General features: G+C 39.0%; 1 protein-coding gene across 6 annotated transcripts; it reads left to right on the forward strand.

Annotated features, from left to right (window-relative positions):
- The first annotated feature begins 1,064 nt into the window (after positions 1 to 1,064).
- CUNH3orf14 (chromosome unknown C3orf14 homolog) lies at positions 1,065 to 16,651 on the forward strand. 6 transcript variants are annotated; one of them, XM_039257252.1, is made up of 6 exons: positions 1,065 to 1,174; positions 1,821 to 1,932; positions 2,550 to 2,630; positions 3,992 to 4,115; positions 14,237 to 14,311; positions 16,235 to 16,651. In XM_039257252.1, exons 3-6 carry the CDS (start codon positions 2,578 to 2,580, stop codon positions 16,364 to 16,366), a joined length of 384 nt encoding a protein of 127 aa, XP_039113183.1. In that variant the 5' UTR covers positions 1,065 to 1,174; positions 1,821 to 1,932; positions 2,550 to 2,577; the 3' UTR covers positions 16,367 to 16,651. The 6 variants fall into 6 exon arrangements, with proteins under 6 accessions (XP_039113183.1, XP_039113182.1, XP_039113187.1 ...); XM_039257251.1 differs by having other exon boundaries at positions 1,065 to 1,141; XM_039257254.1 differs by lacking the exon at positions 1,065 to 1,174 and adding an exon at positions 1,283 to 1,362.
- Positions 16,652 to 22,481: the final 5,830 nt, after the last annotated feature.

Raw genomic sequence — 22,481 nt, forward strand, 5'->3', positions numbered from 1 at the left:
AAGGGAGATATTCTGGGAGGAAAAAAATACAAGACACTTGGACCAGAGTCCTAGCACTTCGCCCTTTACTAACTCAGTAACTTTAGGAAGAAAACTACTCTACTTCTCTTGAATCTCAGTTTCTACCTCTGAAATTAAGGATAGCACCTCGCGTGTCACCAGGCTAGTTCAAAGTGGGGGGGTGGGGGGAGGGAAGGTTTAAGAAACCACGTCACCACGTCACAGCACTGAAGGATTATTTCCAAGTGTGGGGTCCTGAAGGCCGCGGGAAAATTCATAAAAGCTCTGCTGGCTTCAAGCTACAACCTAAATAAAAGGCCAAACTTGTTTGCTCCTCTGTTAAATGAGAATAATGGTACCTACCCAATCCGGCACTGTGGGGAGAACCGAGATAACCCACATGCACACCGCGACCTAACCGCAGACCCCTGGAAACGTCACCGATTAACATTACTGTCCTTAGAGAGTGCGGACAGGGGCTCCGCTCCTCTGCTCAGCAACGGACTGCCAAGGTGTAGACCTCTGAACTAAAGTGCTTTTACTCACTGTAATCACCATTCAAACACTTTGGAGCGCCTGGAAGGGTGTTTTCCCCCCGCCCATATTCGGTGACTTCCTAGCTTCCCTTTCTGAAGCCTTTTGAACAGAATCAGGTCTCATTTTAAAAGGCCTTGACTGGGGCGCCTGGGTGGCTTAGTCTGTTAAGCGTCCGACTTTCACTTAGGTCATTATCTCGCGGTTCGTGGGTTCGAGCCCCGCGTCGGGCTCTGTGCTGGCTGCCAGCTCAGAGCCTGGAGCCTGTTTCAGTCTGTGACTCCCTCTCTCTCTGACCCTCCCCTGCTCACGCTGTCTCTCTCTCTCTCTCCTAGAAATAAATAAAAACATTAAAAAATTTTTTTAAATACAAAATAAAAAAATAAAAGGCCTTGGCCCTGAGCTACGGCCAAAGGCTTCCGCAAGGCTCGGAACACCAGCTTGGGGAACTCTCCCGCGCCAGAGGTCCGCCTTTTATAGCAACGTGATTACGCCACCTCGTCGCGCGTGCGCAACGACGGCAGCGTGACCACGCCCAGGCCTGTGCTGGGACCGGGCGTCCGCACGGTAGCGGAAGCCTTTACCGAAAAGGTCCGAGTGCGGCTAAGTGAGTGGAGTTCCACGGCGTTACGGGCCGCGGGTGGGTGCCCTGACGGTCCAAGAAGGGTGCCAGTGCCCGCAGGGCCGGGGGGGGGGGCGCGGGAGGAGGATGTTGTTAAAGGGGTAGAGCTGGGGCGATGAGGGAAAGTCGTGATTCCTCCAGGCAGAAGCTATGCTGGAGTTGGAGTGGTCGGAGGATTGAGGACTCTGAGGCCGTGCGGATCTTCGGTGCGAAAGGCGGCATTTATCCTGGGTTTGCCTGGAGTGCTGATGGCGGGCGTTACGGAAAAGAAGTTACCACGGAGTAACTTTCGGGGATTTCCGTGACGCTGCATTCAAAAGTAGGAGGAAGGCGGCGAGGATTGGCCTGCGGCGATCTTAGAGGAAAGTCTGTAACTGGATCCTGGAGGGCGGGCCTGCGAGTGGTTGCTGACCGTGGTGCTGAACGTAACACGTCGGTTCCCTTAGAAGGAACCCCGATGAGGGCAGGGCAGTGCTTCCTTGGCTGGGCTGCATGCCCTACACTCCCATGCATGTGCGCTGAAGCAAGAGCTCAGTCTGTCCGCGCTGGACACTCCGAGATTAGCGACAGTTTCTAATCCATAAAATTGAGGAAAGCCAGTGATTCGCCCCAAGAGAGAATTTCATTTCTGGTTTGTTTGTTTGTTTGTTTTTTCCTCCCTTAGGACAGTCACCATTGGCTTTTGTACACAACCAGATGATTTGCCTTCAGGCTCTGAGCCTTCCAAGCACTTCCCTTGATCTTTTTTCTGTATTGATCCGGGCTCTTCAGTTAAGGTGAGCTTGCTCATGTGCCATTAAAAGGGACTTTCTGAGACTCCCCCAGCAGGAGTCCTGAGCACCCAGGGTACAGTGAAGGAAACAATTGTACTCTTGCCCCGCCGTTACACATGAAAAATACTTTATTTGGAAAAGAGATGGGAGAACTGGGCAGTCTTCCAATAAAAGAAAGACCATGAGTTTCCAGTTGGTTCTCATACTTGTTTGCCTTTCTATGTGTGTATGCACATGCATGAGAGATGATGTTCCTGTGTTGAATTTTACAGACTGAATTTTTTTTCTTTCTGTTGATTCAATAAAATGTTTACTAGTCTTAGTACCAGCTGCTTGTTTGTTTTCAATTCAGATTAAGGTTAAAGTGTGAGGAAATAAGAGGAGGAAATGCGAAATGTTTAGTTTACCTGATTCATGGTGTTTAGGGATGCATCTGGCATATGAAAAGCTGTGCATCGTAAATAAAAGTGGTTTTAAATGCATTCTTTCATTTTATACATCACATCTCAATTTTCATTTTTCACTTCTAAATCAATGGGTTGAGGTAATAAAACAATCAACTCTTGAAAAGATGAGGATATGTGGTAGAAGTAACTGTACATGTTTTTATTATTTGGCAGAAAGCTTATAAGACAGCTTTGACTAAAGATGACTTCCTTGTTTGCTCAAGAAATTCACCTTTCTAAAAGACATGAAGAAATGTAAGTTTTTTTTTAAAGGCTTATCTAAATGAGTAAGTTGTGCTGGCTTTCTCACTGAAATATTGTGTGCATAATTAAAAATTAAAATATGTCATTTATTAAAATGACATATATTAAGTATTAAAAATCTGAAAATGTGTAATTTACGTTTTCTAATATTTGAGAGATTTTGGTGTTAGGCAATGTCACAATCTCTTAAAAATAATAAAGATTAAAGATTTATTTATGTTCTCTTTTTATTTTTCTTTGCTATTACCTAGATAAATTTACCCTTCTCACCCTTCTAGGTTTTTATTTTTGGTATTTAATGATATTTAATGGACTTCTCTAAACCTCTTACCCAGAGCAGGCTTGGTTTAATGCTCTAATATTGCTGTCTTGAGATTCCTAATAGTTTTGTTTTTTTTTTAAGGAGCCACATATTTTCATTTTGCATTAGGCCTTGCAAATTATATAACCAGTCCAGCACTTATCCTTGAATATTAACCTTCTCCACCTCCCCCTTTTTGTGGGCTCCCATGGTTGTCTTTAATTTCTTTTCTTTACCAGGCCCTCTTCCTTGGCTTTCTAAGGTATTTTCCTTATTAAAAAAAAAAAAGTTTAAATTACTCAATTTTGATTCTACCCTCATGTATTTTTTATCATCTGCCATTTTTTTAATGAATCATTTAAGAGGACCAAGAAACCTGGAAAATGAACATCTGACCAATGAGACACTTTTAAAATATATATAACAAAGTAGTTTGATAATTTACTTACAACTTTTTACATCTTTCTTGAATTACTGTTTCACCTTGTTGCGAGTATGCATATACATACACACAGCCTCTCACTCAGATATGGAACCATCATCTTTCTCTTGGAAAAAGAGGAAAAAAATATTTTTATTGCTTCTTCAAACATATGGAAGTTTAGCGCAATTCTAAATGTGTAACATGAGATTCAGGGGTATTGAAGTGTTAAGCAGAAGGTTTCGTATAGCAAGTTATATCAATGTATGTGTGTGGGGAGGTATATATAAGTATGTGTACAAAGGGATATGTATTACAGTTTGCATTTTCACCAAAAATTAAAACATGTTTTAACACTCTAAGATAATTGCAAAGACCATAGAGGCTAAAAAAAAAACAGAAGCATGTACTTACAGTAGATACGGTAATAAAAATAAAAACAATTTTACCCATATCTAAGACTTACTGAACTACCTAAGTTTTCTGCTGTCTTAATAACTGACATAGTAGTTGCCTTTGAAAATAGGTTGAACTTGAATTGAGGTACAGTTAAGAAATATACTTCTGTATTAGTCAAGCAAAAAGTGTTCCCTTAATAAAACAACTTTATAAAATCTTCATTTTTTGTAGAGTGTTACAAAGATTAACATTACTTCAACAAATGGAGAATAAATTTCTAGATGAAAACAAGGAAAAGACATCTCAGATACAAGCAGCTGAGACTGCTTTTAAAAGGAACCTTAGTCTTTTAAAGGTAAGTTTCCATGACTTGAGTCTATTTTTCTTCACCTTTACAAAAAATATTTTAAGTGAATTTCATAATTTTGATGTATATAATTTGTTTGGAGTAATAAATACAATGAGTGAAGTACCATCTAGTTTTTAAACCCATGTTCATTAGATAAGTTACATACGGAATCTCATTTTTTTTAAATGAAAAAAAAATGGAAGTTTGCTTAAGCTAAGTGATTTTAATCAATCACAAAAATCAGTGACCACAAAAGGAATTTAAAGGTCACCTTCCTGCAAGAAGTAATAAATATAAGATGTAGCTTTCTATCTTCTTTTACTTATAGGGAGATCCTAAAACCCCACGAAGTATCTCTAACGTTTTTAGATAGATCCAACTCACAACTATTTAACGTCATAAAAAGAACAATTTGAGTTTGCCCTATTGGGGCCACAGTCAACACACAGAATTCATTTCTAACAGATCAGATAACAGATTTCCCAGATCTCTCTTGATAGTGATGGAGGAGGTGGTCAAAGTATGTGATTGCGCAGGGCCTCACCATTTGGCCAATGTGCCCATTTGGAGTAAAATCATATGTGTAACATTTTTGGCTGCTTGCTATACTTTGCTTCCAGAATTGTATGGCTTCATCCATAATTAAAACCCTAAAGTTTGCTTCCATTCAAGCTTCCAAGAGATCCTATGACTAAAACATTTGGTAGTAAGGCTATATTATTTAAGTTATAAAGCAGTGTTTTCAGTTTTTTATTGTTAAATATTTTCATCGATAGGCATGATATAGTTATCTTCTGTAGTCACTAGAGGATAAAGGAAGAGGGAAATTCAGTTATCTTCTCAGCTTCTGGCAGTTTGATCCACAGTAATTTAAGTCACAGCCATAGTGCTACCAAAGCATTCTATGTTGCCATATGTCTTACTTGCCCAATGGTGTTTGCAATATTTATTTTTAAATGGAAATATATAGGATAATCTGGAATTTGCTGTGAAAAGTCAGAAAACCTAAATTAGAAGGCTTGAAGGCTTGTTGCTACTTACCTGCAACAAGTACAGGTATTATTTGGATTTTTCAAGTTCGTCTTCCTTTGAGGGAGCAAGCATTTGGTGAATGCCCAGAGAGTCCTTACTACTGAGCTAGTTCTCAGCAGAAAGTGGAGTCAACAAAAGAATTCAGAGTTCTTTACATCAAAGAGCTCATAGGCTTAACTGATGACCTTAGGTTGTCACACACAAAACAGGAGATCTTAGGAGATCAAACATGAAGTTATGTGGAATCCTCAGCACTGTAAGACTAAGTATAAAAACTCATCAAAAGCTAAAATATTCTAACAAGGGTGACAGTGGAAGCTAGGCTGGAGACGGGTTTGAATAGGTGGAAGGTAAGGTATTCTACTGCATTCTTACAGAAGAACGAAGACCAGAAGAATGAATAGCCCTATTAACGCTCACGGGACCTTGAGCTAACTACCTTGTAAAGCCACAGGAAGCAAGGTTGGATTTATTTTGTGAGACCAACTGAAGAATCTGAGACTTGATATGTAGGGATAATACAGTACTGAAAGTGTTTGAGCAAAAGAAAAAGAGACTTCTATAAGAAACATATGGGTATTTACGAAAAGATTCATTTCCTATTCATATGCAATGTGATTTGAAGAATGGGGAGCTTGGATTGAAGAAGAATAGCTAAGAAACGATTGTCCTACCTAGAAGGAAGATAATGAACCTAGTTTCGTAGTGTTTGGGGATGGTTTTTTTTCCCCCGATTATAAAATATATTCTCACTGTAAAAAAACTTGAAAGAGTAAAGATGAAATAGCATACTTTTGTAAATATTTATTTGAGAGCAAGAGAGAGCATGAGCAGGGGAGGGCTGAGAAAGGGGGATGGAGAGAGAGAGAGAGAGAGAGAGAGAGAGAGAGAGAGAGAATGAGAATGAAAATGAATCCCAAGCAGGCTCTGAGCTGTCAGCACAGAGCCCGATGAAGGGTTCGATCCCATGAACTGTGAGATCATGACCTGAGCCAAATCAAGAATCAGATGCTTAAATGACTGAGCCACGCAGGCACCCGTGAAATAGCTTTTTTTCCACATCATCCCGCCCAACTAGAAATTAGTATGCTTTTGTATTTTTCCTTTCAGTCTTTTCATAAGCATTTACTGAGCTGTTATATCCCAGATACTGCGTTTGCTCACAGACATCCAGTCTCTTTCCCTTTTTTTAAAAAACAGACTTTGAATCGTTGTATATGCAATTTTTTTCCTGCTTTCCCTCTTATTATTTTGTTTTAAACTTTGTAAAGAGATTATTGGGCAAGTGACATAAATAGGACTTGATCACAGAATTTTCAGTTGGGAGAAATTGTAAAAAGCATGTAGATTTAATTCTCATTGAAGGTTTAAAATTTTTTTTAGCATAAAAGCTTTTCTTCAAAGATTTAATTTTTTTTAATGTTTACTTATTATTGAGACAGAGAGAAACAGAGCATGAATAGGAGAGGGGCAGAGAGAGGGAGACACAGAATCTGAAGCAGGCTCCAGGCTCTGAACTGTCAGCACAGAGCCTGATGTGGGGCTCAAACCCACAAACCTTGAGATCATGACCTGAGCTGAGTCGGATGCTTAACCGACTGAGCCACCCAGGAGCCCCCTTCAAAGATTTAAAATAGGTAAAAAATGGACCTTCTTTGGCCCAAAGCCCCACCCATGTAATCCTTCCTTGTCTGCTCTGATGTAGTTCTAAGGAGCAGTGAGAACCACTGACTACCCCATTCCCTTACTTTTATTTTTTTTAATGTTTTATTTATTCTTAAGAGAGAGACAGAGCATGAGTGGGTGAGAGGCAGAGTGAGAGAGGAACACAGAATCTGAAACAGGCTCCAGGATCTGAGTTGTCAGCACAGAACCCAACGCGGGACTTGAACTCACAAACTCTGAGATCATGACCTCAGCCAAAAGTTGGATGCTTAGCCAACTAAGCCACCTAGGCGCCACCCCTATCTCCTTAATTTAGACCTGAGGAAATCTTAAGGTAACTAACTACTCCTAATACCCCTGTCAAAAACAGTTTCAGTTACATCAGGTGAGGATGTGTGTGGATATGTACTTAAATTCAGAATACACTTTAAAAATGTTCCACTAAAACTTGGAAGCATTCTTATAAAGATACTAATAACAAACTAAGGATGAGTTCTATCACCATCCGTTATTTGACCTTATTTAGATGCTCTAACCAATATAAGAAACACTAATAGAGAGTAAGCCTTAATTTTTGGAAAGGAATATGTAACACTAGTATTTGTAAATGCTATGGCTACATATGTAGAAAAGCCCAAGTTGTTTTACAACTAGTATTAGTTGGGTAAAATTAATGGATAAAAGGTAAACATACAGAAATCCTTAACAGTCCTATATATACACCTGGACAATATGAAATCACATTCATTTTAGTAATGAAATTATAAAATACTTGGGAATGCTCTTAACAAGGGATTTGCATGATTGTTCCAATTATTACACTTCAATGGGAGATTTAAGAGAAAATTTTAATGGAGACATAGGCCTTAATCCTGATGGGAAAACATATTTTCTTTAAACTATTATTTTTATAAAACCAGTTGTCATGATCTAACTTTTATTTTTTAGTTAATTTTGAGAAAGAGAGTGCAAGCATGAGTGGGGGAGGGGCAGAGAGCGTTGGGGGACAGAGGATCTGAAGTGGGCTCCTCTCTGACAGCAGTGAGTCCAATGTGGGGTTTGAGCTCAGAAACTGTGAAATCACGACCTGAGCTCAAGTCAGAGGCTTAACTGACTTAGCCGCACCGGTGCCCCACAATGTTATTTTTAGATTCAATAGAACCCCACAAAAATTTGTATCAAACCCAAAAGAATTTCTCTAAATGCATTTGGAAAAATAAATCAGCAAGAAAATCAAAGAATGTCTTTAAAATGGAATAATAATGAAAAGACCAATCCCAACAGTTCATGCGTGTTAGTAATAGAATGAACATGAATTTAAGTAGACAAGAAAACTCACATTGAGGGTTTAGTCAGTAAGTGTCATAGATGATAGTGGATTGTTAGTTTCTGTTAGTTTCCCAGAAATGAAAATAAAATGAAATTTATCTGCCTTTTAAAAACAAACAGATTTGGAAGAGAGAATTTTGTTTCTATAAATACTTCTATGATGTAAACGGTCATCTCTTGCCACCTCCTTCCTTACTGCACCGCCCCCATCCCCACCCACTGACAAAACTGTTCAACCCAAAAGGTCAGTTTTGTGGTAGCAAACATCATCTTGTGAGGAAGATGGACAAACCTCCAAGGGTGAGAAGGAATGGGAGGGTATGACAGCAGATTAGTGATATGACAGTGCTTCCCTTAAGGTGCACCCTGGAAGCCTTCTTGGGGCAGCTGGTGGTTAGAGCCTTGAACAAACTGCACCCCGGGACGGACAGTAACTTACAGCACCACATCTCTCTGCTTTCCTACTCACATTCCTCACTTTTCTCCAAGTCCAATGAAGAGTAAGTTTAACAAATGCTTCAATGTTGCTTGTACCAGTGACCCAGTATCTCATGCCTTTGTATCTTCTTTTTGCAATCCCAGAAATTGTACCTGAGCAGATTAAACAATTAGACCCAGCCCAGCCATAGCTGGCTTCACTGTATATATTTATAGGGAGATATCATCAATTGCTGGGTTGAGAGGGAGGGACAGGTCTAGTGAGGGGGAAAGAAAGAAATCTCAGCACTTTTTGTGCTCATAGGTATCTTTCCTAATCCTGAGTCAACTTATTTATAGAGGCTGGTAAATACTGCCATAGAGTAACATTTACACCTCCATCCATACTGGAAACTTGTTTTTTAATTGTTAGGGAGAATTTTGAACCTATGTAGAAAAGGAAATAGAAGAATATACTTCCATGTGCTTATCACCCAGATTCAATAATTATCAAAACAGCCAATCTTGTTTCATCTACACTCCTCACCTTCACCCCCTGCCAGCCCTTCAAAGGATTTGAAGCTACTCTTCAGACAGGACATTTTGTCACCTGTAGACATTTTGGTATACATCTGTTTCAGTGTTTATCAAACATAAGGGCTATTTTAAGTACACACACAATATCAAGATGGATTTAAGAAATTAATAATTCCTCAGATATTCAGTTGAGATTCCCATCTCCCATATCAACTTTGTAAATATTTTTAAGCTTACTTATTTATTTTGAGAGAGAAACGGAGAGCACAAACAGAGAAGGTGCAGAGAGAGAGAGAATCCCAAGCAAGCTCATTGCTGTCAGTGCAGAGCCTGATGTGGAGCTCTAACTCAAAAAACCCTGAAATCATGGCCTGAGCAGAAACCAAAAATCAACCACTTAGCAGACTGAGCCACCCAGGTGCCCCTCCCTGATTAAGTTATAAGCATGGTTTATACATTTGTTTAAATCTAGGATCCAAATAAAATCCAGTATGTAATTGACTTACATGTTTCCCAAATCTCTAGAAGTTCCCTCTGCCTTTTTTTTTTTTTTTAGCCTCTTTGAATTTATTTGTTGAAGGAATGGGCTCAATTCTCCTATAGAGTTTCCCACAGTCTGGACATTACTAATTCCATTGCTGAGGTATCATTTAGTATGTTCCTCTATTCCCCGTTATTTCCATCAATTGATAGGATGAAGTTGTGCTATGCAACAGAAATACAATGCAAGTAATTTAAAATTTCCCAGTAACCATTTTTAATACAGTTAAAAGAAACATTAAGTGTAACCTATTAAAATTTTCATATTTCAAATGCATTGCTACTGAAAGTTAGTAAATCCTTTTTTCTTTTTTCTTACTGAGCCTTTTTTTTTTTAATAATACCAGTGCGCATCCCAATAATCTTACTGAGCCTTCACAATTCAGTGTGTATTTTACATTCAGACTTGTCACATTTTAAAGTGCACAGCAGCCACATGTTAATGCTCTGCATGATCAGGTTCAGTGTTTTGGGGGAGAAAACTTTCGTAATGACTGGGTATCTCTCTTTCTGGAATGTTGGCCGTCACTGGTGATCATGGCCTACATGGCTTATTAGGGCTTCCAAACAGTGATATTTGCATTCTTTTATGCCTTCTCATTCACCTGCTGATTATAAGAAGATGAACCTGCCCTCAGCAGTTATTTAGTTATACTAAAGTACATTTCCTCTACGAAAATCATGATGAGTGCTGGATTCTTTTCTCTGTACTTAGTCTTCGAAAATAGTAGGTTGCTTCTCTAGTATCCTCCAATTGGTCACCATCTGACCAATCGGTGTTTTTAAATATGGCTGCAGTTTGAAAGGTCTCAACCCAGTTCAATTCGTATTCCCACTGATGCTCAAATTGTCCCATTTTTACCAAGTGGGATCCTCCAAGTTAGCTCCTGAATGCCTCTGACCTGATGCTTGGTAGTCCTTAGTAGTTCCTTTCTTTCTGGTATCATATCTAGCTGGTTAATCCTATGCATTTGTTGCTTAGACCTGGAACTGGCGTTTCTCCAAGGAGCGGTAGATCCTTTTGATAGGAATATATATTTAGAGCCCTTAATCGGGGGTTTATTACCCGATTAAGGTAAAAGTCATCAAGAGCTCCTATCAATAATTCCATTGTGATTACATGATGACAAGACTTTTAACTTAAAATCATCAACCTTTAACTCTTTTTTTCACCCTCAAACCAAAAATCTCAGTTTGCAAATAAGTTTCCGGTACCAAAATAACTACTCATTTACTTTATCCCATAATGTAGATAGTACTGCCAGCAACAGGAAGATCACTGCGTATGGCTTTCAGTCAGATACTTTTTACAATTCTTTTTGTCCTTGGGGTAGATCTCACTATGGCTGCTTAGTCAAATGACCATGTGCTAAGACCACCTGATGTATTTTTTCTCGATGTGATTCTGCCACCCAATAGCCAATAGATTTTTTACCTTTTGTTTTCAATTTTTAGCGATTGCTTTTTCATTTGTTCTATAACTGTATAAATTTTTAAATGATACAGTGACTGATCTGTAAAAATGAAGATAACAAGGTCTAGTCAGGGAAGTCTAGCCTCTTTTCATCTGCTTTTTTTTCTTCTCTGGCCCCTCAGAGTACTTTTTTTTTGTTGTTGTTAAGCTTTTCATTTATACTCAGGAAACTTTTGACACCTTAATCATTTATTTATGTAATGAGTATTTAAGCATTTAGTACAGACCCTGCACTTGATTAGATTCTCGGATGCTTAAAGGTTGTAATGTAGGAGACATAGTCCTTACCTTCTAACAATGTATAATCCAAGAGAAAATTCTTCATTGGAAGTAATAGGATATAACTTGCTACAGAAGGCCAAGATATTTCACTCAGGCTAAGGAATTCATACTTTATCCTCTCTGTAGTGGGTACCCCCTTTTTTTTTTCTCTTAACTACATAAAGACCTATTTAAAGTAGTAATTGTAACAAAACTAATCAATGCCATAGGTGGTTGAAATGAGACATCGTCTAAACCTGAGTCCAAGTCCGATTTGTTGAACAAGCAAGTGCAGTAATCAGGCCAGAGCACAGAACGGCAAGCTAGAGGAGACATCTTGAAGGATCCGTCTACGGATCTTTGAATTTTTAAATGTCAGGGAACAAGAACAGTTGAAGACAGATGTAGCATAGGTGTCTAGGGGAGGAGAAGTCCCACTGGTGGATATTCAGTACATTCAGGAGGAATAAGAGGAGTTTTACTAGGTTGAGAAATAAGGGCTAGGAAAAGTTATCTATCCCTCTACATGAATAGCTGAAGCTCGATACGAGGCAGTCTTGGAGAGAGAAAAAGTAAAAAGATGAGGACAGATGTCACAAATCTTAAGAAAGCCCACACTTAGGATTAAGGAGAAAAAAGGAGCCAGCTAAGGAGAGAGAGAAGTAGGAGAGGTAAGCAAAACAGCTAAGAAAGTAAAATCTCACTTGAGAAAGAAGTTCTCTGGAAGGGTGATAATCCCTTGTCGAAATGCTGCAGAGCTGACAGTCAAGTTACTAACCACACGCCCGTCTTACCAGGCCACGTATCCCTGCTCATGTCTACTCTTTCATTGCAAATCTGCTCTTCTAGAAGAGAGACTCAATATCCTGATTTTCTGGGCTTTAAGGCAAACGTTTATAATCTTGTCTACAGGTCCAAGTAGCACCTAGATCTACCACGAACAGTAAATTTATAACTGTTCATATAATGGTGTAAATGGAGTTGGGATTCTTTTGTTTGTTTGATTTATAACAGTTCCAGGACCTTCTACAGTCTCAGTGCAATCGCAGAAGAGTTAATCTTCACTATTCATTGTGGCATCAGCATCAAAAGCTCTGTAGCCTGTGTCTCAGCTATAAACTTCTGGTAGGGAATAGACAGTGCTAATAGATGGGCTTTTTATCCCTAAATTGATGGTTTTCCCCTTCAAATCACCTTCTTCTAGACAGCAGGTGCATTAATGGTTGTGCAACTTTGGGGAGTCCCTTTAGGGAATTTCCTGTTTTTCCCTTTTACATTTCACACCCATTCCTTGCTCCCGCCGCTACCATCTGCTCGCTCTTTTCTCCTGTTCAGCATTGGATTCTTCACACCCCACTCCCACGCCCTTTTCCCTCGCTCTCCGTCTGTCCAACAGCCCTGTGCTTGGATTGCTCCAATGCTCGTACATGGATCAGAGAACTTTCTCTTTTCGATCAACTCACTAAGCTCAAAGGAGAGACAAAATTTACACGGCCTTCAGCCAAGGCCTCTGTGAACTTGACAAACATAAGCAAGCACAAGACAACATAGGTGCCAGTGTGGGGAGCATGAAACAGAGCTCAGCATTTCACAAACGACTTGGAGCGTTCGACACTTCTAGGCATGCACTTCTTTCACATATCAAGGTAACATCTTTACCAGGGTATGAATTAAGTGTAATTAATTACCCTTGTGTTTCTACAACCGTAAGAGAAAATGCACATACCCCCGAATTCAACTACAAATTACAGTGCTTAACGGCCATCAGCTGAATGATGTACAACCTAACAGTAAAGCTGGCCATCGAGATCACCCTAGAAATCTAGCACTAAAAGTCTAGAAAGCATAGTGAAACGGGTTTTCCCGCAAAGTACTGAGTTACCTCACTGACTTTCTTTTAAATATGTGGAGAATTTGCCGAAGCATAAAATAAAAAGAACACTGAACAGATGAAATGTGTGACATTAATATACCACTTCCATGATCAGGCCCAGAATGCTTCACTTTTTTTTTTTTTTTTTTTTTTTTTTACATTTTTTCAATGTTTTATTTCTTTCTGAGAGAGAGACAGTGTGAGCAGGAGAGGGTCAGAGAGAGAGGGAGACACAGAATCCAAAGCAGGCTCCAGGCTCTGAGCTAGCTGTCAGCATAGAGCCCGACGCGGGGCTCAAACCCACAAACGGTGAGATCATGACCTGAGTTAAGTCGGACGCCTAACTGACTGAGCCACCCAGGCGCCCCTAGAACGTTTCACTTTTAAGGTAGCATGGTTGTCCAACTAGCTGACTGTTTTTAGTATCTAAATATTCGACCGTTTTATCCATCTGGCTGTATTGAATGGTTTTATTTTTTTTTTTTTTAATATTTTTATTTCTAGGAGAGAGAGACAGCGTGAGCAGAGGAGGGTCAGAGAGAGAGGGAGATACAGACTCTGAAATAGGCTCCAGGCTCTGAGCTGGCAGTCAGCACAGAGCCCGACGCGGGGCTCGAACCCACGAACCGTGAGATCATGACCTAAGCGAAAGTCGGACGCTTAACCGACTAAGCCACCCAGGCGCCCCTGTATTGAATGGTTTTAGAGCTAAGGTAGTATCCTGAGCAAAGTCCATTTTGCAAGAATTATTGCCATTTACTATTTTAAATGAAATAGAAGACCTTGAAAGTGCCCCCCATGCTGCCCCACTTTTTTTATAAGAAACTCTCCTTTATTTGAAACTGGTTACTTAGCTAGTGATCAATGCCCTTCCTTCAGTTCAGACTGTACATCCAGAAAAAAGTTGAGAGATTTGGATATAGACATTGCTATTACAGGTGCCATTTGTGTCGGTTCCGTAAATACATTTTGTTTCTAAAGCACTGATACCTATCACAGGATATAGAAGCAGCAGAAAAGTCTCTACAGACCCGGAGCCACTCAGTTCCATCACCAGAGGTGGTTTCTCTTGAGGTGAGAATCTTAAAGAACAAAAGTATAAGAAGGGACGCCATTCTATTAATAGTATGTTGTAAATTAACTGTGGTTCTGTGTATTTCCCAGATTTGTTTATTCAGTAAAATAAACAAGATGTGTCTGATTGATCCTTACATGTCCATAATGCTGTGCGTTGTACGTAGGTGATCAAGAAGTATCTTGATGTGTAAAAAAAAAAAAAAAAAAAAAAAAAAAAACACAAAGTGTCACGTGAAAATTTTCTAAAAATCTTGTCTTTTCCTCTAGAAACAACTACCCTGTTAAACTATAGCCGACGGTATGCACTACATCTTAAGATGACAGCATGCCTAACCAAAGTGCTTTTCCTGTTGGCTAATGTTAGTAGTTCAGTCCCTTCACCAAATTTCAACCAATGCTATTTCAATGCATATTATCATGCAGTGTAGTGTGGCTTTTGTCTGTTTTATTTTGCTCAGTTCAAGAACAGATTGGGAAGATTGTTGGCAAAAATAAACCCGACTTGGTATATGAATATGTCTGTGATGAAAGGAAATTTACTCCATATAGAATAGTTGAATTTTATGTTCCTAATGACCTTTTCCAAATACAGTTTTGCTTGCTGCCTAACCAGGGATGTGAACAGACTCAAAATTAAAGGGTGAGAATTTGCCCTTCAATTTTCTGTGTCATCTAGAGCAATAAGAAGAGGCAGTGATCAAGGAACAGAATGAACTACGGTACAAAGTTGTGCCTTGGGCATGTCTTTTTCTTTGTTGAATTCACCAATACCTTACTCTGGCCTATACTGGGCCCACACAATAGGGGTTAATCCAGCCATGAATGGTGGAGAAACTCCCAACCACAGGCGTTGGTTGGTATTTTTCTTAGCTAGTCTTGCACAGCAGGACAACCTCTATTTTAAACGTGTCACGCTATTTCTCAGACCACATGCATAGATACACAGAGATGTAGAACCGTTCACCATTTTCGACTTTCAGAACTCCTGTACCTTGTTAACGCACAGAGTGACTCATTAGGCGTTCGTAATGCTATGGAATTCTTTGGTTGAATTTCCCAAAATGAGATTGATAGTGATCATCTCATATAAAATGCCCTTCAAGGATACAGAGTTTTGGGTAGTTTACTTTTCCTTAGCCTCCTTAGAGCAGTCATGCAAAAAAACTATCAAAGCTTGTAGGATACTATATGGTGATCTTGCCTGAGCCTCTGTAGCCTCCAGACTTCTTATAATCTGGTCGATAATGCAGTACCTCAATTTCTAAGTCATTTAAATGAAAAATGGTTGCATGGGATTATTTTCTCAATAAACAAAAAAATTGGGAAGAAATTACAACTTCCCATATTGCGTGCTCCTCTAAAAGGTATAGTGGATGCATATTTTAAATGTTTCTCCCCATTCAATTAAGGAGTCCATTCATCTGAATACTGTACTAGTTATATTTCAGTTCCTGATCCCAGGTCCAGTCTTTTTAGGTCAACTATAAAGCAGTTGTTCATGGTTAATCATTTCATTGTAATAACTTTAGTATGCGTAATCATTTAGTATGAGATTTGGAATAGTAACCCAATATATTTAATGATTGTAGCCATAAATGATTCCACTGGTAATAATCACAAGGTTGGCCACAAGAGGGCGTGTAAAATCACAATAAAATCCTAAAACCTGTAATTCTGCCAGGCGCTGGTTTTACTGAGAAATTTGAAAATTAACACTAGTAAGTAGCCAGATTTCTTTCTAAAATTAACATAAAATATTCTGTAGAGGAAGTGCATTCTACGTATATGTGTGTATGTGTGTGTGTGTGTACACGCATACACACACTGCAGTGAATAAACATTTAGACTATTATGAAGAGCCAAGTTCAATTGCTTGATATGCTTTTTTACTTTTGGATGTTGTTTTTTTTTTTTCCCCAGACTCTTTACTGGGCATCAGTAGAAGAATATATTCCCAAATGGGAACAGTTTCTTTTAGGAAGAGCACCATATCCGATTGGTGTTGAAAATGAAAATGAAGCAGAAAATACCACTCGAAATGAGGCGCAGTGATAACTCCTTCACACACTCTTTCAAAAGAACCTGTTTAGTACAGCTGAATATTAAAGAAGATACAGATCATTTCAGGAACTTTAGGAATCGAGTACATTCGCCTTGTCCCCTTGCCTCCTCAGTGACCGTCAAGATCTGACAATCTGCTGACAGCCTCAGGTTATCACTGTTAGACCTAATACTACTTTCAGCTCAAGAATTTGCTTTCTGCTAAACCCGTGGAAGTGTTAGTGTTAAAAGCTGATACTAAAAAGTGGGCTGTTCATTAAATAAGTTGCTAAATAAGTGTCCTGTTTAAAAAAAAAAAATCATTTCTAGTCATTCTCATGTCAACAGTGAATACTGGTTGTTCTGTTTTGACATTTTCTAGAATCATTTTGGTTATTTTATTACAGGGATTGGGGTCCGCACAGGATCAACGTGGGTGTTGGCCCATTATTACAGTTTCTTTTCATAAGTGGAAAATAGACACTTAGCTGCTTCATAGGATTTTGTCTCTTATAGATAATCAATCCTCTGAAGGTTCTGGAGGAAAGAACTAAACCATAAAGCATTTCATCAGTAGCCAGTTTCAGGAAGGCTCAGATATGGTTCTGAAAAAAGTCACCTGTTAGAACTGAGAATGGTTATTGGATTTTGACTTTATTTAAGGATTGCCGACCCTGTAAATATCAGTAACTCTTCTCATCTTTTCATCTTTAAACTTGCCCTTCCCTCTCCCTTCTATTTTCATTATTTCTGAATCTGTCAGAAAGCTCTGAGGTTCCTCAGTCTTCCACTGCTTGAGCACTAAAAAAAAACAATTTGTTTTTCTAACTATAGACACAGCTCCTTGTAGTAAGGGGAGTCTATATGTTGATTACCATTCAGGAGTTTAAATTTCAAACTGGTTTGTGTTTTTAAAAGAAGATAGGATAAGCTTAAAAAAAAAAAAAGCTATATTGAAACGTCCATTGTGCTGATAAGTTCCTTTCAACTACCATCTTGGAAATATCCTGTTGAGTGGGTGTTGGTGTGGGTAACAATAACGTTGTTTTCATAATATGCGCTGGCAGATTAACATCCTTCTCTACAGTGTTAACAGTTGTAATTAAGAAATAAACAGCACAGAATGTCAGTCCGATGACAATTTCATCTATAGTGTCACAATACAAAATGTCACAAAATATTAGAACTGTTATATAACTATAAAAAGTATCGGCTTAAAAAGCTGAAAGCCTTTAAAAAAATAAAAATTTTAAAAAAAGGAAGACAGAGAAAGGAAGAAAAAAGAAAACTGGCATGGAGACCAGAACAATTTATACCTTCTCAAGAATGTTCTGACATGAAAATAAATTGATAATTTTTTTTTCCTGTTACATCACAGTTTGGTTTCTAGCCATCCAGTTGATTTAGCAGGAGAATGCAGGGCTTTTTAGCAGCTTTGAATTGGTAAACAGATTTAGATGTAGTAGAAAAGAACATGAGGAAGTTTTTTTTTTTTTAACATCCAATCTTTCCCAGCATATGCACATAAGAAGGTGAATGAAGTGATGTGAAACTTATTTCTCTTTAGTCAAGTGAAAAAAAAAGGCTAAACATTTGTTGAGATGGTAAAATATTGTGTCAAGCTAGTAGGCACATTCCAAAATTAAACAGTGGTTGATACGTTAACATCCTCAAATATTTGAGCACACACTTCCTTTGAGTTCTGTAAATTAAATCACCAGTAGGTTAGATTAAAATACAAAATGAATAGCAATTTAACCATGTCAGAAAAGGTTGTTTTTTTCCTCCCCTAAATTGACTAACTTGCTAAATTGTTTCTAAAAAAGAGCGTATATTTAATATAGCCTGGGTTACCACCTAGGGCAGGATGGATGTCATTTCTAGGCTTTAGCTGTATCATTTCCTCCATTACTAGTGAGTACCTCAAAAATTCCCCGAGATGACTTTATTCCTGGCCCCCACCGAACTCCCCCTGTTCCCTCCTTGTAGACTGTAACAGATTGCACCACATGGTGCATGTTTAAAAAAATATATCCATAGGGACCTAGATACCCCCATTAAAGGGCTTTATATTGCTCATGGCAAACTAGCTTTACATAGGAATTTCCGAATACCATTTTCTTTAAGAAGAGAAGAAATACCGTATCTAACGTATATTTCGTATTTGCCTTAACTAGGAATCAGACAAGGATAAAGGTCATCTACTCATACTCCCTCATCCTCCACCCCCTAACCCCTGCTAATTCAGCATTCTTACCATTTGCTACATTATACCTACTATTCATGAATACTATGACGTTGGTATTTTGGGGTTTGGGGTTTGGTTTTTGTCTTTTTACAATAATGGGATTTTCAAAATCAAGGCCATTTCAAGATTTTCTTTGTACGGCCTTCCTTGGATTGTTGCAAACGTAGAGGTGCATAAATACTCAAAGCTCATTTTATACTTTTCAGTAGATGAAATTATTCAACTATGAAATACTAAGGACAGAAAGAGCCATAACTTTTCTCCAAACTTCAAAAAATACACTTGACTAAGGGAAAGCCCAGCACTCTAGGAACCAGACGTTTGGTCTTTCCCGGGGTGAGGAGCAGCGTGAACGAAAGGGAGGTCAAATAGACAGGGTTTCCTGGGCATCACGTTCAAGGTGTTTTCACTTGTCAGCTGAAGACTGGAGGACTGTAATAATCTCACTTTCTCACAATTCGGTCTTCTCCGTTTCAACCCCTTTTCCATAAAAAAAAAATACGATAGATATGTGGGTATAATTATTTTTGAACCAGAATTAAAGTGACTTGGTGACTCACTTCTGCGAGAACTAGAGACAGGCCAGGGGGCGGGAGTCTATGAAAAACTAGGGTTTGCAATCCCAAGAGTAAGGTATGAAGCTTCAAACGCTGTCAGGTAGGCTTTAGAGTATGAAATTTAATGCACAAGTCCATGAAGGTAGCTTATCCACAAAATAGATTCTTTTCCTTCCTTATTCTATTCATCTTTTATTTAGTGAATTCTTTTCTTTCTTTTATTTCACATTCCTTTATTTAGTGAAATCTTAAAAAAAATGAAAAAGTTTTAAATCTTTATAAAGAGTTACCACCCTCCCTGTTTCAAGAATTGCCCAAACATTATAGCTACATGGCTTAAAAACCACTCGTCATTTTAACAGTCTAGTTGACCTCATCTACTTTGTATTAGGATACTAAGATGACTTTTTTCTTTTTTTAAAGAAAGTTTCTGGCGAAAAATTTACTCATCAGAGAAGGTATGAATTATATAGGGAGTTCTAATAGAGGAAGAAGGAAGGGAGGGAGGGAGGCAGGGAGAGACAAAGAGAGAGAGAAACAGAGAGAGAGATCATTCTGTGGAAACTATGGAGAAGGGAAAGATAAATTATTTTGAGAAAGCTTTAAGTTAAAGCAAGAAGTACCCCCACTTTTTGTGCTGTTTTGTTTCTCTCATTTAGAAGTTAATTTGTCTACCTAGGAAATTTAATTCCCTATGGCTAATAAAAGAACCTTAAGAGTTTTCTGGGACAAACACAGGGACTTGTCAAACTTCAGCAATTAAGGAGAGGACTGATATGTGGATTTGATGCCTGGCATTGTGATCTCCCTTTCTAACTGGAACTGAGATTATATCCTTACAAAAATCCAAGACAGGGAAAATGACTCAAACAAAGACAGAGGCGGAAGAATCACTTCCGGACATCATCTTACCTCTCAGAGTCGAGTTTCCTCGCCTACAAAAGAAAAAGGACCACGTTCCCTGCCTTCACAGTTAATGTTTCAAAGTTCTTGCTATTTTAGAAACTCTAATTGGGGTCACAAAGACAGAGACTGGAACTCTGCTCAAGCAGTATGGAGATCGATTAGTACAAATCAAAAAATAGTTGCACTGAGAGGAAACAATCAAGTGTTCTTATTTTAGAAAGATTATTTTGTTTCCGTATTTTTTGTTATATTTTTTAATTTTTTATTTATTTTTGAGAGAGAGATAAAGAGAAAGAGAGAGAGTGGGGGAGGGGCAGAGAGAAGGGGAAACACAGAATCCAAAGCAGGCTCCAGGCTCTGAGCTGTCAGTACAGAGCCCATTGCGGGGCCTATATTCACGAACTACAAGATCATGACCTGAGCCAAAGTCGGATACTTGGCTGAACCACCTAGGCATCCCTGTTTCTGTATTTTTGATGATAGCTGGATCATTTAACCTCCACTGTTAAAAAAAAAAAAAAAAAAAAAAAAGTATTTGACCTTATTTAACTTTTTTCCCTAAATCTGGGTTATCAATGTACGAGTTTCTCTGATGTTTTACATGTTATTGCTTTGGGAACAATACAGTCAAATTAGAGACAGACAAAACTCCAAGTGTATCTTTGTCTAATCCATCTCTGTCTTCTTTCCTCTCCCAATGCAACAATCATTTTTCATATCTTACCTCCAACAATTTTTAAGATCTATAAATCAGACATTTTGTATTGAAAGCTCCCCCTCAGGAAAACCAATAATACTAAGATGTTCAAAGGAAGCTAAATACAGAGGTTTTGAAAATGACACGCAGGAAACCATAAAGCTGGTTAACCATAAAGCTGGTTAACATTTAAGCAACATTCATTCATTCATTCATTCCAACAGAGCTTACTGACCACCTTGTGTAGCAGGTACAGCTCTAAGCACCAAAAATAGAGCAGAACACAAAACTCCCCCCTAAATCCATGTCCTTACATAATTTACATTCTGGAGCGGCTCTGCGGAAGAGGGTTGAAGGTAGTGATTTAAAAAAAAAACAAACAGGGGTGCCTAGCTGGCTGAGTTGGTGGAGTTTGCAACTCTTGATCTCAGGGTCATGAGTTCAGGCCCCACACTGGGCTTGGAGCCTACTTTAAAATAAAATACAGGGGGCGCCTGGGTGGCTTAGTCTGTTGAGCATCCGACTTTCGCTTAGGTCATGATCTCGCGGTTCGTGGGTTCGAGCCCCGCGTCGGGCTCTGTGCTGACTGCCAGCTCAGAGCCTGGAGCCTGTTTCAGTCTGTGACTCCCTCTCTCTCTGGCCCTGCCCTGCTCACGCTCTCTCTCTCTCCTAGAAATAAATAAAACATTTAAAAAAAACAAAAACAAAATAAAATAAAATACAGGGCACCTGAGTGGCTAAGTCGGTTAAGCATCCGACCTCAGCTCAGGTCACATTCTCATGGCTCATGGGTTTGAGCCCTGTGTCAGGCTCTGTGCTGGCAGCTCAGAACCTGGACCGGTTTCAGATTCTGTGTCATTCTCTCTCTATGCCCCTCCCCTGCTCACACTCTATCAATCTCTCCTTCAAAAATAAACAAACATTAAAAAATAAAATGAAATAAAATGAATTAAATAATTATAATTTTTTAAATATATAATATATTAGATGATTATAAGGTCTAATATAGTATAAACACCTAAAATATCATCTCGACAAAGGAGACTTCATAGTTTCTTAGAAAATATGACTGTGGGGCGCCTGGGTGGCTTAGTCAGTTAAGCGTCCGACTTCCGCTTAGGTCATGATCTCGAGGTTCGTGGGTTCGGGCCCAGCGTCGGGCTCTGTGCTGACTGTCAACTCAGAGCCTGGAGCCTATTTCGGAGTCTGTGTCTCCCTCTCTTTCTGACCCTCCCCTGCTCACACTCTCTCTCTCTCTCCTAGAAATAAATAAAAATATTAAAAAAAAAAAAAGAAAAGAAAATATGACTAGAAGCCTTTTTCCACCATTCCAAGATCTTTTTTTTTTTTTTAATGTTTTTTTTTTATTTATTTCTAGGAGAGAGAGAGAGACAGCGTGAGCAGGGGAGGGTCAGAGAGAGAGGGAGTCACAGACTGAAACAGGCTCCAGGCTCTGAGCTGGCAGTCAGCACAGAGCCCGACGCGGGGCTCGAACCCACGAACCGCGAGATCATGACCTAAGCGAAAGTCGGACGCTTAACCGACTAAGCCACCCAGGCGCCCTTCCACCATTCCAAGATCTTGAGGTAGGTTTTCCAATGAAGCAACATTCTCACTGCCACTAATTTGGACACTGTGTAAGCTTGATGGATAGATTTGTAATAAAGAATGAAAAAAAGCCTCACTACTTCAACAGATACTTTGTTACATCAATATTGA

Source organism: Hyaena hyaena, unplaced genomic scaffold (assembly GCF_003009895.1).
Source record: "Hyaena hyaena isolate Hyena2069 unplaced genomic scaffold, ASM300989v1 scaffold_608, whole genome shotgun sequence".
Classification (NCBI taxonomy): Eukaryota; Metazoa; Chordata; class Mammalia; order Carnivora; family Hyaenidae; genus Hyaena; species Hyaena hyaena.